We start from the raw sequence: 14738 nt of genomic DNA, 5'->3' as shown, positions 1-14738 counted from the left end.
TTCGTCAAGCAACATAGTTTGTGAAACAATTATAGCCTGAACAAAATGTACATTTCCACTTTGAATCATCATGACTTCCAGTACACATAGTATTGCTATGTATATTTCATTTAATTAGAATAATTAGAGCAGAAGTATTAGTTCTGTTCCTTTTCAGTGACTCTGAGTGTCCTGTATCTGATCAGATCACCCTCCTGTCTTGAGGCTTGACTTCACATTGCATATCCCATCTAGTGTAGATGTCTTGCAGCACCTGCGCTTGAGACTCAGGTCTAGTCTGCCCTACAGAATTAATGCAGTTTGACACCCCTTTAACTGCCATGGCTCAGTGTTATGGAATTCTTGTGAGACCTTTAGCCTTCTCTGTCAGAGAGCTCTGGTGCCACCATGAGCTACAAATCCCAGGATACCATAGCATAGAAACATGACAGTTAAAGTGGTGTTAAAGCATTATTTTTACAATGCAGATTAGACCTCAGAAGTAAATTGTGTACGTGTGCATGCGTATGTACACATACACCTTCAGGACACCTGCCAATCAATGGTGACCCCATTTGTTTCATAGGGTTTTCTTAGGCAAAAAATACTGAAGAGCTGGTTTACTGTTGCATTCCCCTGAAGGCAATAGCCTACGTTACCTGGCATTCTTTGATAGTATTCCTTCCAAGTACTAACCAGGACTGACCTTGCTTAGCTTTCAACATCAGACTGGATGTGGTACCTTTAGTGTATTTAGGCTTCTGGCATACAATGTAAGCTATGTTTCTTTTTTATTTATAGGAAATACATGTGGCACTACCTCCATTAATACCTTTACTGGAATGTTAGTACCAGGGTTGACTATTCAAAGGGTTAAGATAATTTTTAGAGGTTTTTTTTAATCCCCCCCCCCCCAATGCCTACAGCAGAAGTGAACAACATGATCAGTGGCACACCAGCCCATTTTTGTAGTATCTGCTGTCCCTCTCCCCCATTATTTGCTACTGCTGGGGGAAAAATCCTGTTGTCTTCCTAGTGACGAGAGCTCCCTACGTCACGTGCTACTTGGACCTCGAACTGCCAATCTTGCAATCAACAGAGAAGGTCTTAACCACTGAACCACTGTGTGCCTTGGTAGCAAAATTTGTAGCCACCACTAAATTGCAACCCTAGTGAGGTTCATTAAAGCATCTGATTCTCTTTATTCATAAAGAAATATAGATGATAGACCTCTAAAACTGATGTGTAACACAATCTAATATTCAATCTTCTATATTTGCTTTAAGTATATTGTAAATCAACGATAATCAAATAAAAGAAATCTAAAGCTTTCTAGCATTACATAAACTTAATAACAAACCGATTGTCGCACTGTTGACACATATTCCACTTGTGGTCTACTAGGACTCCTAGATCTGTTTCACATGTAGTCTCGTTAAGCCAGGTATCCCCCATCCTATAACTATGTATTTAATTTTTCTGCTCTAAGTGCAATACTTACATTTCTCTATGTTGAAATTCATTTTGTTAGCTTTGGCTCAGCTTTCTAATCTAGTAAGGTTATTTTGAATCTTGATCCTGTCCTCAGGGGTATTAGCTACTCCTCCTAATTTGGTGTCATCTGCAAATTTGATAAGAATGCTCCCAATACTGTCATCCAAGTCATTGATAAAGATGTTGAGTAGCACTGGGCCCAGGACAGAACCTTATGGCACACCACTGGTCACTTCTCTCAAGGATGAAAAGGAGCCATTGTTCGGCTGGTCAAGCAATTACAAATCCACCTAACAGTCACACTGTCTAGCCCACATTTTACCAGCTTGTCTGCAAGAATATTGTGGGGGATCTTGTCAAAGGCTTTACTGAAATCAAGATATGCTATATCTACAGCATTCCCTTCATCTACGAAGCTGGCAATTTTATCAAAAAAGGAGAACAATGAGCTAAGATCCTAAATTCGTACAATACACTAAACCAACCATTTCTAATTTGTTTTGCTACTTGTGTTACTGGAAAGAGCAAAAGGTGATGCACCATCATATCTGTGCCAGAATCTTGCTTTGCCATTTTTATGTGAACACAGACAGTGCTCCCAAATTTTCAACAGTTCTCGTTTTGGAAGTCCAAGATCTTCTGAGTACTTTCCATTCACCATTTTGACCATGACTGTATTAAAATACAGTATATGATATCTGGATCTACTTATTCTTCTCTGTGTTGTCATAATACACAGGTGTCTTCTGATGATTAGTTTTGGCTTTTTCCAGAATACATCTTAAATGGAGTATACCTTAAATCTACAAAAACAGTTTGGGTTTTTTTTCCTTTTTCTTTAATAACCTTTAATTGAGCCATTTTTCCCACAGTCCATTGCAAAGGATCAAAACTGCATATTCATAAATCATGCATTTTATAAAGTGCAAGACTTCAGAAAAATAATGCCAGAGTAGTACTAGAAATCTCAAGGTGAAGGAGCACAAATTCTAGTAAAGAAATGTGGGTTTGAACATCTTGGCATTTAAAAAACAATTCTATAAAATGTAATAAAGAGAACTACTTTAAAATATATATATATATCAAAAACAAGGATACTTGCTCTCTCTTTGTCACTTCCTTTACATTCCAAACAAACGATAGTGCATATGCTTTACCCTGCAAATCTCTTTGAATTGTGCAGGAAAAGTGTTATTATCTGCCTTAGGCTTCATATTTATATGCTAAATTTTGGTCTATAGTTTCTGTATATTGTAAGAGGATCACTCAGGCCAAAGTAGAAGATTCAGAGTCACCATCTTCTTTACTGCCCCTGTCAGTGGCTGTTTTCAATGCCTGTTCAGAATTGTACCAATGGCTTATCCTTTGAAGGCTAGTAAATTTAAATCCTTGTATTTGGGGTTATTGACAACCTCTGAACTTGGGGAAGTACCTTTCTTTGTACTGCAGTTCCAAGAATAGTAACTTATCCAAGCTCTGGTTGATATGCATATCTATCTAGTGTACAATATCAATGATGTTTTATGTAGCCTTGCCTATAGACTGAGGAAGAGAGGTTCTAGCGGAGAGATACAGCATATCCTCAGTATGCTAATGTCCACAAATTCAGTCATCCAAGGTCATCACAAATGTTGGAGAACTGTTGATCATTGCAGATAGGGGTAGGCAACTTCCTGAGTCTGAAGACTACATACACCCCTCACTTAACTTGACAATGCTGCATCCTCCTACTGAGCCCCCCACAAATTTTATATCCTAAAAATGTTATCTGTAACACAACATAAGTACAAACATCTACAAGCATATCAGTAGTACTGTATCAATGTAATACATTAACTTTGCTATATCAATTGATGGTTAAAATGCTGTGGGGTATTTACGTAAGTGTAAATACTGTAGTTTAGTGCTATGCAGTGAATCCAGTCTCGATCACCCAATCCCTACTTATTGGGAAGCAGCTGCTGCGATTAAAGGGGGGTCTGTTCTCCTGTCAATGAGGAAGTCTCCAGTGTGACAGGCAGATAGGACCCCTGTTGCAATTCCCCCTTGTACTAGAGATTGCTCATGTGAAGTGAGGGGTGATGGGACTGTCAACCAGCTGCTTCCTGAGCAACATGGGACTAGACCTCTATTGGCTGCTTCCCAATAAGTGGAAATTGGGGGTCTTTCACTGTTCCTATGTAGCCTCTAAATTCTGGCTACATAGGGATCATGAATGCCAAAGTCACAAGTACATAACTCTAGGTTACTGATTCATAACTGACCAACAGGATTCCAGCCCATATGTTTAATTGACAACAATAAAGATGCCCTTTCTTCAACGTTTAAACATCCAAATATGTCATTCCCTGCCCTTCCACCAGAATTCATTCCATGTCAAACACCAACAGTGCTTTTCAAGATTGCCATTACGATCCACAACGGTTTACACTTTAAGTCTCAGATCTCATTAATTCAATTAATACAAAATCAGTTTTAAAAGCTACTGTTGTGTGATATGGCATAGGTTGGGGAAGCAAGAGCTCCACGACAACATCTCTAATATTCACACATGTATTGTATTATTACATCAGAATATTTTAAAAATACATTTTCTGTTACCACAGTTAAAAATTGAAGAGTAGCCTACTTTTACAGTTTTTGCTGCCACAGTATGTATTATATATCTATATTTGTAGTATTCAAAGGCAGAAGAAGCACTCCAAACATAACAAACTTAGACAGTTTATCTTTTTTAACACCAGTTGATATTGCATTAAGACATTCCAGGGAACAGCAATCATTTCCCATTGGTTCAGTAAAGGACAGTAAACCCCTTTATAAGACTACCCAGAGATAAATTCCACTGAATTCAGCGGTGTCTACACTCTGGTAAGTGGTCTTCGTCTTTGTGCATTTGCGTTTCTGCATACTCAAAGACTGTTAATGAAATTGCTTTCCAAATTGGTGGAGCCAGCATGGTGTAGTGATTTGACCATTGGACTATGACTGGAAACTATGATTCAAATCCCCACTTAGACTTGAAAACTTGCTGGGTGATCTTGGGCTAGTCATACTGTCTCACCCTCAGAGGAAGGCAATGGCAAACCCCATCTGAGCAAATCTTGCCCAGAAAACCTGTCCCTAGGTTCACTGAAGGGTCACCATAAGGGTCAAAATAAAGGAACACAACAACAACAAATTAGAGGAGGCTTTGATTAGCAAACCAACTAACCAGTTAACACAGTTGGTAGGAGCGTATTCATGAGCTGAAAAATAACCGTCACTGAATGGATTTTGTGGCCAATGTTTTGAATTTGCAGGCCAAAAAAGAACGTGTTTTGTATATGGAATTTAAAACAGCTTTTTCTCTGTTGGCTTTCTAATTTTAGGGCTTGCCTGGTCCTCCTGGAAGCACAGGAGACAGCGGTCCCATGGGTGAACCAGTAAGTTGTTTTCCATACACTTTAATAATACTTTAAAACGAAATATTTGGGTATCAGATTTTTCCATATTGCATTTTAATTAAATATACGTTATAGGGCATCCTACACTAAGACTGCAATCTGTGGTTCCTCAGCAGGCACCCCAGTATTGTAGATAGAGTGGCCCTTCTTCTCAGAGCAGGAATCCTGACAAGACCATATAGATATAGAAAGGAAAAGCCACCCTGCCAACCCATTCTTCTTCCCTGCCAGAAAGTATCTCCAACTAGTATACCAAGTTTTCAGCAAACATGTACAATCTACATTCATCTGCAAACCCATATACTAAATGGCAATTCTGCTATGGACTGTTTCGATTATTGGTTTAGCCTGTTGTGAAGAAAAATTCTACCCATGTTGGTTCTTAGCCATTCATTTGTATCCATAATTACATCAAAGATTCACCTTTTGGAACCCTCATTACGCACCTCTTTAATGTCTGCAGTGACACTTTATTTTGTTGTTGGTGGCAGTTAAACAAAACTGGCTTGCTGTAGGGCAGGGTGATGGAAGCCAAGTCAAGGATGCACACATGAGTATTATATATCCCTATTCAAGACTTTCATTTCTCTAACTCACTTGCCTAATGTCCCTTGTATCCTTAAATGGTTTATCCATAGTCCTGCAACAGTCCTTATGCTTAGGAACCCCCTCCTAAAATGTTTAGCCCTTTTTTTTCCAGCAAGCCTATGTTTTATTTTTCAGTCTTCAGCCCCAGTACAGATGACACAAGTCCAACAAAATGCATTCATTTGCATCTCTTACAATCTCTCTTTGTGCCCGAACCTTTCTTTCTCCACCTTGGGTCCGTTTTATTTCTCAGGTGTATCTGTTTCTGTTGACTAAAACTGGTAAAGGCAGTATTCAGAATTAAAAGTGATACACAAAAAATGTATGAAAGTGATCTTGCTGTTTTGTGCTTTCAATCACTTCCTCTATTTTGATATTTTATTTTATTTTATTGGTATTTTATATTTATGCTATAAGGAAAGAGCTATGATTTGTCTATTTTTATTATGCTGTCAAGTGCTATGTACATTGCCATTGTTTTAAGTAATACAATTGGATCTTGATATTTGTGGATGATCCATTCCAGACCCCCTCCTGCAGATACCAAAAAATGCAGGACCTCAAGTCCCATTGTCCCTATTGGTGGTGCAATATATGTGCACCCACTAGTACAATCATGTTCACACACCGCCATTTGGCATGACAAGGCTTGCCATCCACAGATGCTTAAATCCGTGGATGGCAAGCCTGCAGATAACAAGGCCCCATTGTAGTAGCAATAGCAGCAGCAATAGTAGTAATGATGGTGGGGATGATAATATAGAAGAGGATGAGAATGCACTCATGTAAACAGTCATATCAACTTAAATGGGATGTTAGTCAAAATCTATCAAACTGAATTTAGGTTGAAAAGATGTATGCTGATATTATTCCTGCCATGAGCTCTTAAAGGTCCAGGACCATCCCTAGGGCAAGTTCAGCAGATTTGGGGACTGTCCAGTGCTCCAGTCAGCAAGTGTTCCAGGAATAAGGTGTTTGGAATGCAAGAGCTGTTGAGTAGTTAATTCAGTCTATGTCAGACATAGAGTATCCAGCAGGATGAAGGAAGAAGCAAAAAAATTTTAGTTTTAGAATGTAAAAATATTATTTCAAAGAAATTTCACCTAAATGTCACATGTTGTTGTTGTTATGTACCTTCAAGACGACTTGACAAGATTTGTTTAGAGGAGGTTTGCCATTGCCTTCTTGCCAGAGAGTGTAACATGCCAAAATTGGGTTTCCATGACTAAGTTGGGACTCTGGTCTTCCAGTGTCCTAGTCCAGCGCTTAAACCACTACACCACACTGGCTTTCTTGTTATTATAATCTTCACTGTAGATTGTACAATGAAAAGTTCCCAATATTGGCTGAGTTTCCCAAAATTATGTTCTATATATTTTCTCCTTTTGTTTTCCACTGGAGTCATGAGAAAGATGTTTCTGTGCCAAATTTATCTGAGCTCCGTGGGAATGGTATGGAAAATGGTTAGGCTGCTTGCTCAGAGTCTAAGCTTCATGATACTGAAGCAGCAGAAAACCACGGGGTGTTACAAGGCAATTGTACTGTCACATAGATTTCTTTTTAATAGTGAATTTCAGTTCCTTTCAGTAACTTGTTATTTGCATAAAAGTTTAGAAGGTTGATAAGTTGCCCACGATATCCTAGATACTGCAGTACTAAATGAGACAAAACTCATCCACCCTCTAATTAGCAGTTTTAAAACCATTGCATCAATCCATGAATTAAAGTAAGGTGCAAATTAACTGCCCACAGACCTTTTGTGTTAACTATATTAGTTCCAGTGAAGCAAGAGAGACAGAAAAGATGAAAAGCATGTAGGAACAAAACCAAATATTATTTAATGTATTTTGCACTTACATCTCTGAAAGGCTACTAACAGATGCAGTAGTCTGGAATCTCTTCCCTTTAAATGGGAATGGCAAAACTCCAGGACATTCTTGGTTGTTTTGACAAGGAATTTTCTTTTCAAAACAGATGGATATAAACCATTGTTTAGTTTCAGAATTCTGTCTTAGTCAGTTTTGATTTTTATCACTGTATGATCTCCACACGAGCACAGAATCTGTTATATAGTGAGTCCAGTCACAATTCTGAGAATCCGAACCTCTGTGAAAATAAAATGAACAAATAAAACAAAACAAGCAAATTTTTGTCACACGGTGCCAAGGACTCCTTTACTGCATCTTCACTGCAGAAATAATCCAGTTTGAACCACTTTAATTGTCATGGTTCAATGCTTTGGGATCTTGGGATTTGTAGTTTGTTGTGGCATCAGAGTTCTCTGACGGAGGAGGCTAAATGTCTAACAAAACTACAATTCCCAGATTTCCATAGCACTGAGCCATGGCAGATAAAGTGGTATCAAACTAGATTATTTCTGCAGTGCAGATGCATCCTTTGTGAATAATGTACTTTCCACTCCTTTTTTTTCAGACAGAGCTGTTTTGTAGCATCAGAATAAATTCTCTAAAACAATGCAGCTGTACTCAGATAAACTTAGGCCCCATACAGACAGGCCAAAATAAAGCTGCTTCGGGTCACTTTGGAAGTATGCTGTTTAAATGACACATACATCTTAAGAGCCCAGAAGCTGCACCAAAGCCACACTCTAGTCCTTAGGACTGGAGCGTGGCTTTGGCGCAGCTTCTGGCCTCTTAGAATGCATGCATCATTTAAAAGCATACCTCCAAAGTGACTCAAAGCAGCTTTATTTTGGCCTGTCTGTTCAGGCCCTTACTTTATTTAATTACAAAGGTTTGGGGAGAAATGGGGCAGTCCAAAGCGTATGGTGTGTAATTGGAACTGATATATATATATGTCACCAGGCTTTTGAAATTAAACTAATAACTTTCTATGAAATCATTTTGTTCCGGCACATTAATGCACAGGAATGTGGTTGCCTTGTAAAATTTGTAAAATTGCTAGAAGAGTGCTGATCGGTAATGCATTTCAGTGTAATGCCTCTCAGAAAGAGACTGGAGAAGCTTTCATTCATATAAGAAACTATCTTATAAACTGAGACAATGGATATATCATCTGATCTCCCATGTCTTCATAGGAGACAGTAACTATGCCATCCTCTAAATCAGAGTGAGATCATGATGTTAAAAGAGTTTTTCTGGGGAAATCACCCTCTCAGCAGCAGTTATTCGCCTAATTAAGGGACATTTTCATGTATACATCCTAACCAGATGGAAGTTGGGTACTCATTTTAGCGACCTCAGAAGGATGCTAGGCTGAGTCAACCCTGAACCCTTGGCTGGGATTGAACTCACAACCTTGTGGTTTGTGAGTGAGTGGCTGTATTACCAGCATTTAACCACTGCGCCACCAAAACCACTATGCCACACTGGCTCTCAATATAAGAATACCCATTGTTAAATGTAAAACAAAATGTATAGCAGTTAAGTTAGATAAGTAGTTCAATCTTTAGTCTTCCAGATGTTTTGGACTTCATCTCTCAGGATTCCAGGTTGTTAGTCATGCTAACTGGAGCATTCAGAAGCTGAAGTCCAAAATATCTCAAAGGCCAAAGGTTGAGAACCACTACATTAAAGTAAGCTGGGAGGTATGTTTGAGGTTTATTATTTTTACATCACAAGGGTACCACTAGCAACACTTTATCTTTTCTTTGAACTAAAGAATGAATTGAATTTTATTCCAACAGTAGTTGCTTTCACATCATTTCATTCCAGACTGTTGACTGTTTAATAAAACAAAACCAGATGAAAAATTAAGTCATATGTAAACAAAATCTGTATTAACCAAAAGAATGACAAAATGTAGATCCTAGCTTATGTCTGGTTAAAGATAGAAGAGGAGACTTTTAAAAATATTTTTAGATTTAGAAAAACAGCACTATTGTGTTCTGATACTGTTGCTAGTATAGATATAAAATGCTAAAAACAATCCTTTCTTTATTTTCCTTCGCAACAATAAAGGTGGCCTAGTACTTATAGTGAAAGAAATACTGAATGGCATGCATACATAAGGTTTTGTTTAATACTAGGGACTGAGGGGACAACAAGGTGATGCTGGTCCTATAGGAGAAACAGGCTTTGTGGTGAGTATCCTTTAAAAAAAATTTGATTAAAGGAATCTGTTGCAAAAATTAAACTGAATGTACTCAATTACTGCATTTATATCACATGTAGCCTCTGAATATCAATAATAATAATAATAATAATAATAATAATAATAATAGGATTTATTTATATGCCACCCAATCACTGGGAATCCAAGCGGTTTACAACAGAGGGGATAATAGATGGTTCCCTGCCCTCAGGCTTACAATATAAAAGACACGACACAAAAGGAGAAGGGAATGGTGAGGAGGGGAGAGGATCAGGTCCAGCATTCTTCTCTCCCTCTGAGGCCTGGACCAAGGCAGATGGACCAGAGGGAGGGCTCTTCTTCTTCAGGCTAGCCCTGATGGAGCTGGGCCAGCCTATTCTGTCCCTCATAGGCCAAAATATGACAGTTAAGGAGGGAGGAGCCTCTTTCTTCAGGCTAGCCCTGATGGAGCGGGAGGAGCCTATAACCTATTTTACAATTTGTTGCATTCTGAGCATGCCTGACATTAGGGCACTTTCTGGTATTGCACACTTTTCATAAAAAGTGAGTTAACAACACACATCTACATGAGAATGGGTTAGGCTATAACCTGCCCCAGAAATCTACCCAGTAGCAAACATTTATTGTAAATACAAATATCTGTGACAGTTCTGGTGTCAGCTTCTTGAAAAATATCATAGGCATATTTTGAACATGCCCACTTTAAGCATACCTAGGAGTTTCACAGTTGGTGAGTACAGTAAGCCCTACTAGGCTCCCATACTGAAAAGCCCCTTTGGTGAAGGGAAGACCTCAGAATGGCTGTTACTGTTGTTTTGGAAAGATTCCCATTGCCAGATAGCTAGCTTGGCAACACAAATTAATGGAATGTGTAAAATATGTGGGAATGAAAGTAGGAAACAAGTCTGGTCAGTAAGCAGAAAGAAGGACCAACAGTAGACCATCTACTGAGCTGATTGAGGAAAGAGATACAGAGCCAGGAGAAGGCAGATAGATTATTGATAGCATATTATGCTACTTGAATCCATCTACTGACACAAGGCATATTGGAGGAGCTTCAAGCACATTTCATTAAAATGTTTTTCTTGGCTGTATGAAGCCCTTGTTGATTTTATGTTGGGAAGCTGTTATTGGTGGACGGTGGCCTTGTTTTTGTTTCAGGGACCATCCGGACCAGAGGGAGAGCCAGGACCACAAGGAGAACCAGGCACAAAGGTCACTGTTGGGATTATTTGTTTTCAGGGTTGCACTGGGGAGACAGAGAGGTTGCACTAGATTATGTCACAGTAGCACCACTTGTTTTAATACATTTCTTCCCTCTGGAACAGTTAATGTTATAAATTAAATGGGTCTAAATGCTAGCTAGATTGCTACAGTGTGTTTAAAAAAAGGTGGGTGGGTGGGCAACTGTCTTGTGTTGATCATAGAATTGGTACCATGTGTGTAAAAGAAGACAAAAGAGTAGAAATACCGTAAAATTCATAATGACTTGGCTTAGAATGAGATTTTTGCCATCTTGTAATGCTCCAAAAGAATATGAGACAAACATTATTTCCTGAAAAGTTTTTCAACACTCAGAATGAAAAACTAGGTCCTATGTGTGCAAGATTTAAACAAGAGCTCATTTTACTATTCCTGGGCTTTCTGTTAATATGTAGCAAAATAAAATCCTAAGGCTACTGCTAATGAAGGTCAAGTCCGGCAATAATCAAAACGAAAACATAGTTACCATAATGACATAACCAAGCCCTTGAGAAGCTTTGTAACCCTTCCTGTCAGCTACAGAATCCCTTGCAGTACAAATCTCAGTTTTGCAAGAATACACACAATGCAACCAAGAAAGGATGCACATGTATGAAATTAAAGCCTACTGAAAGCCCAATGTTGCATGATTTTCTGTTAGTAGCCACACTGTGCATGTGTGAAAAATTTAAGTAATATAAAGTCAAATTGGGTTTTTGTTATTGCTTGGGCTTTTGTATGATCATGCAGCAACACAATCCAGTTGTTGTGTCAACAAGAAAGGAGTTGTATAAAATATAGGTTTGATGTGTTTCTGTTGCTTGTGACAGGGAGATGCTGGACATGTTGGCAACACTGGAGAGCCAGGAGAGCAAGGTTTAAGAGTAAGTAGTAAACATGGAGCATATTTTGAAAGTAAGTAGAATATTGTATTTTAAAAATGAGAAGTGGAATGGAAATTATGAATTACAAACTTCCAGGATCGCAGTGGATTAAACAGAGACTTAAATATAATTATTTGATTTCTTGTATAATAATTAAAATATTTATATCTCATATCATAAGATCTCTGGGTAACTTACAATAAAATTGGTTTAAACATCATTTTAGGGGGAATGGTTACTGCACGCCATGCCATTTTCTATAAATCCCAGGGCTTTGTTTGAAAATGGATACTTCAAGTAATTAAATAAAATGCCATAATTCAACAGATTTTATTATTTCAACATGTTAATGTTAATGACAGTGAATTAATCTCTCCAGTTCCCTGTAAACTTTAATTAACTTTGGTTTTAATTAACTTTGGTTTTAGGCCTCGTTTTTCACTGAAACAGAAGGCAGAGAGAAATTATTAGGGTTTGGGAGAACCAACCACCAAGTTTTAAGCAGTAGCATGACAGAAATTGTGTGTGTGTGTGAAGCCATACTTTAAAAAATTCAGATTTCCTTAATTTCCTTGCTCCTTGCCATTTCCCTACACACTTCAAATATAGGGAGCTGAAATCTCCATCACCCTCTCACACATTGCTCACTCTATAAAGATTTTCTCAAGCGATTCAGTCTTATGTGTAAAACCTTGTCTCCTGTTCTTTTAAAGGTAGGTTTTGAATTTGTGTAAAGCCAGACAAGATAGCTTCAAACATCTTCAATATATTCTCTGTTCTTGAGTTGTTGTTCTGCTGTCCAACTCCAGGATAATTTTCTAGTTTCTGGAGCACTGTGTGTATACTGTGGTGTTTGGAAGTAATAACATTTGGATTTATTTCTTGTGAAAAACAGGGTGTGCCAGGACCACCTGGTGAGGATGGCATCCAAGGGAAAGATGGGCTAAAGGTACATTTTAACAGTTATCACAATTAAATAGCAAAATGTTTTCTATGACTTTTCTTTTGCCATATCCTCTTAGTATATCATGGAAGATAATTCAAGTATGTTCTCATGTGGCTTAAATAAGATTGATAGGATAGCTTCCACATGTACCTTGTTACAAAATAGTTGATTAGTTAAGTGAATTCAAAGTTTGTAGATGTAGCCCTCCAGGTGCTTTTTTGCTGGGACTCCTGTGATATCTCATTTTTTGGCTAAGCTGACTGAGACTGGTGGGTGTTATAACCCAAAAATATCTGGAGGCGCACATTTGCTCCAACCTGGCTTAAATTGAGGTACACATTTTTCCAAAGTGTTCGGATGGCACTGTTTCATGACTTTTACTAAGAGCAAGAGCCATCTATGTAGCCTGCATAGCTGGCTTCTTACAGCTATCACAGGGAGATCAGAGAGAAAGAGAATCTGCCTCTCCCTAAAGCAGTTCCTGCTATTCCTGTTGTGTGTGATGTTATGTCCAGTCAGAATACGAGAAACATATAAATACACTTCCCAGAATTACTTCTTAGAGCCAAACTAGATGTCTGCTGAGCAGCCATGTTTGTTCATTCATATGTGTGTGTGTGATTTGAACACTAAAGATAGGACAGGAGGAAGGGAGCTTAGTCCCCTCCTTCTTTGGCTTTATTGTTGTATTTTTCTTCCACCCTTGCTTTCTCCTAAAGAAAGATAAGTCAGAGAAGGATCTACTGCACTCACTCAGTCACTTCTTTAACCTCCTACTTTGTATGGTGGGATAAACCACATGTGTTGCTTCTTCACAAAGATGTGGAAATTCCAGCACCAAAGGTATCCTGAATGTGCTGTAAATATCTTTATGTATGTCATTATAAATGGCTTTCACCCCCTCTTGCATTGTTGTTTTTTTTAAAATAGGCATGAAAGTTCTTAAAGCATGCTAGAAAGAAAAAGAGCAATTTCTCAATCATATGTGAAGTATACAGTAACTAAAGTGTTGTTTGCATCACAACTGAAAGTACATTTAATTAAAAGAAATTGTCATCATATGGAACTCCTGGTTCCCTAAAATTCTGTTACAGAGTTTACATCTAGAAAAGACTTTAAAAAAACCATTTGGACACAATGATTATACTTAAGAAACTAATGCCTCCCTTTCTGACCATTGTTTATGCCTGTATATACTTTAGGGCAGCATAGGAGACCAAGGGCTTCCTGGAGAAGATGGTGAAAAAGGAGAGACTGGAATTCCAGGAATTCCAGGCCTTCCAGGTGAACCTGGCATAAGGGGCATTCCAGTAAGTAATCTCGAAATTACATCATAATTAACAAAAATGCAACCCATTTGTTTTTGGGGCTCAAATATACTAAGGCCCTGACTGCATGGGCCAGGATACTCCAGGGGCAGCCCAGAGTATCCCCTTGACCTCCTCTGTTTACTTGACCCTCTGTTCCCGCATTGGGACAGTTGTCTATATCTTATCTATTGAGCTATCTTGTGTGTCTGCCACCCCTGCAGATCACTCATTTCTGAGGTCCAAACGAGGTGCCCAGTGATAGTCACATGGCTGGGCACCTTATTCTGATCTCAAAGTGAGTGACTGGTGACAGCAGCAGACGCACTGGATCGCTCAGCAGGGTGCACATGCAGACAGCTCCCCTAGGGCAAGAACAGAGGGCTCCAGGTCTTCCAGGGAGATCCAGAGTAAGAAGTAGTTTTTAAATTCATGTTAAGGGTGTTATACCCTGGTTCTGGTGATGAATATGCCAGGCACTGTTTGCACCAGAACTGGTGTTTGGGCTGTGTCATCTGAACAGGGATGCCACCAGAATTTGGGGTGGTGGTGGTGATTGGCCTTTCGCCCCATGCAGACAAGGCCTAAATGAGTATTTCCTTCTTTGAGTGGTGTGTCTGGATCTGGTGAATACTCAGGAAAATGTTATATAGATATAGATATAGATATAGATACACACACACACACACACACATACTCTCTCTCTCTCTCTCTCTCTTATAAAACAGCACAGGCATGTTGGGAGGCAAAGAGAATAATATTGCTCAGACTGGCACTG

The 14738-nt window shown here is 38.7% G+C and overlaps 1 protein-coding gene across 1 annotated transcript in view; it reads left to right on the top strand.

The window, feature by feature from the left end:
• COL24A1 (collagen type XXIV alpha 1 chain) overlaps positions 1 to 14738 on the top strand; it is a 225307-nt gene that overhangs the window by 159964 nt on the left and 50605 nt on the right. Inside the window, exons 32-37 of the mRNA XM_042463503.1 lie at positions 4845 to 4898; positions 9517 to 9570; positions 10743 to 10796; positions 11654 to 11707; positions 12603 to 12656; positions 13856 to 13963. Of these exons, the coding sequence (XP_042319437.1) occupies positions 4845 to 4898; positions 9517 to 9570; positions 10743 to 10796; positions 11654 to 11707; positions 12603 to 12656; positions 13856 to 13963 (378 nt within the window). The remainder of the gene's footprint in view (positions 1 to 4844; positions 4899 to 9516; positions 9571 to 10742; positions 10797 to 11653; positions 11708 to 12602; positions 12657 to 13855; positions 13964 to 14738) is intronic.

Source organism: Sceloporus undulatus, chromosome 4, assembly GCF_019175285.1.
Source record: "Sceloporus undulatus isolate JIND9_A2432 ecotype Alabama chromosome 4, SceUnd_v1.1, whole genome shotgun sequence".
NCBI lineage: Eukaryota > Metazoa > Chordata > Lepidosauria > Squamata > Phrynosomatidae > Sceloporus > Sceloporus undulatus.
Note: the sequence above shows the minus strand (reverse complement) of the source record. Positions and strands in the feature narration are given on the sequence as shown.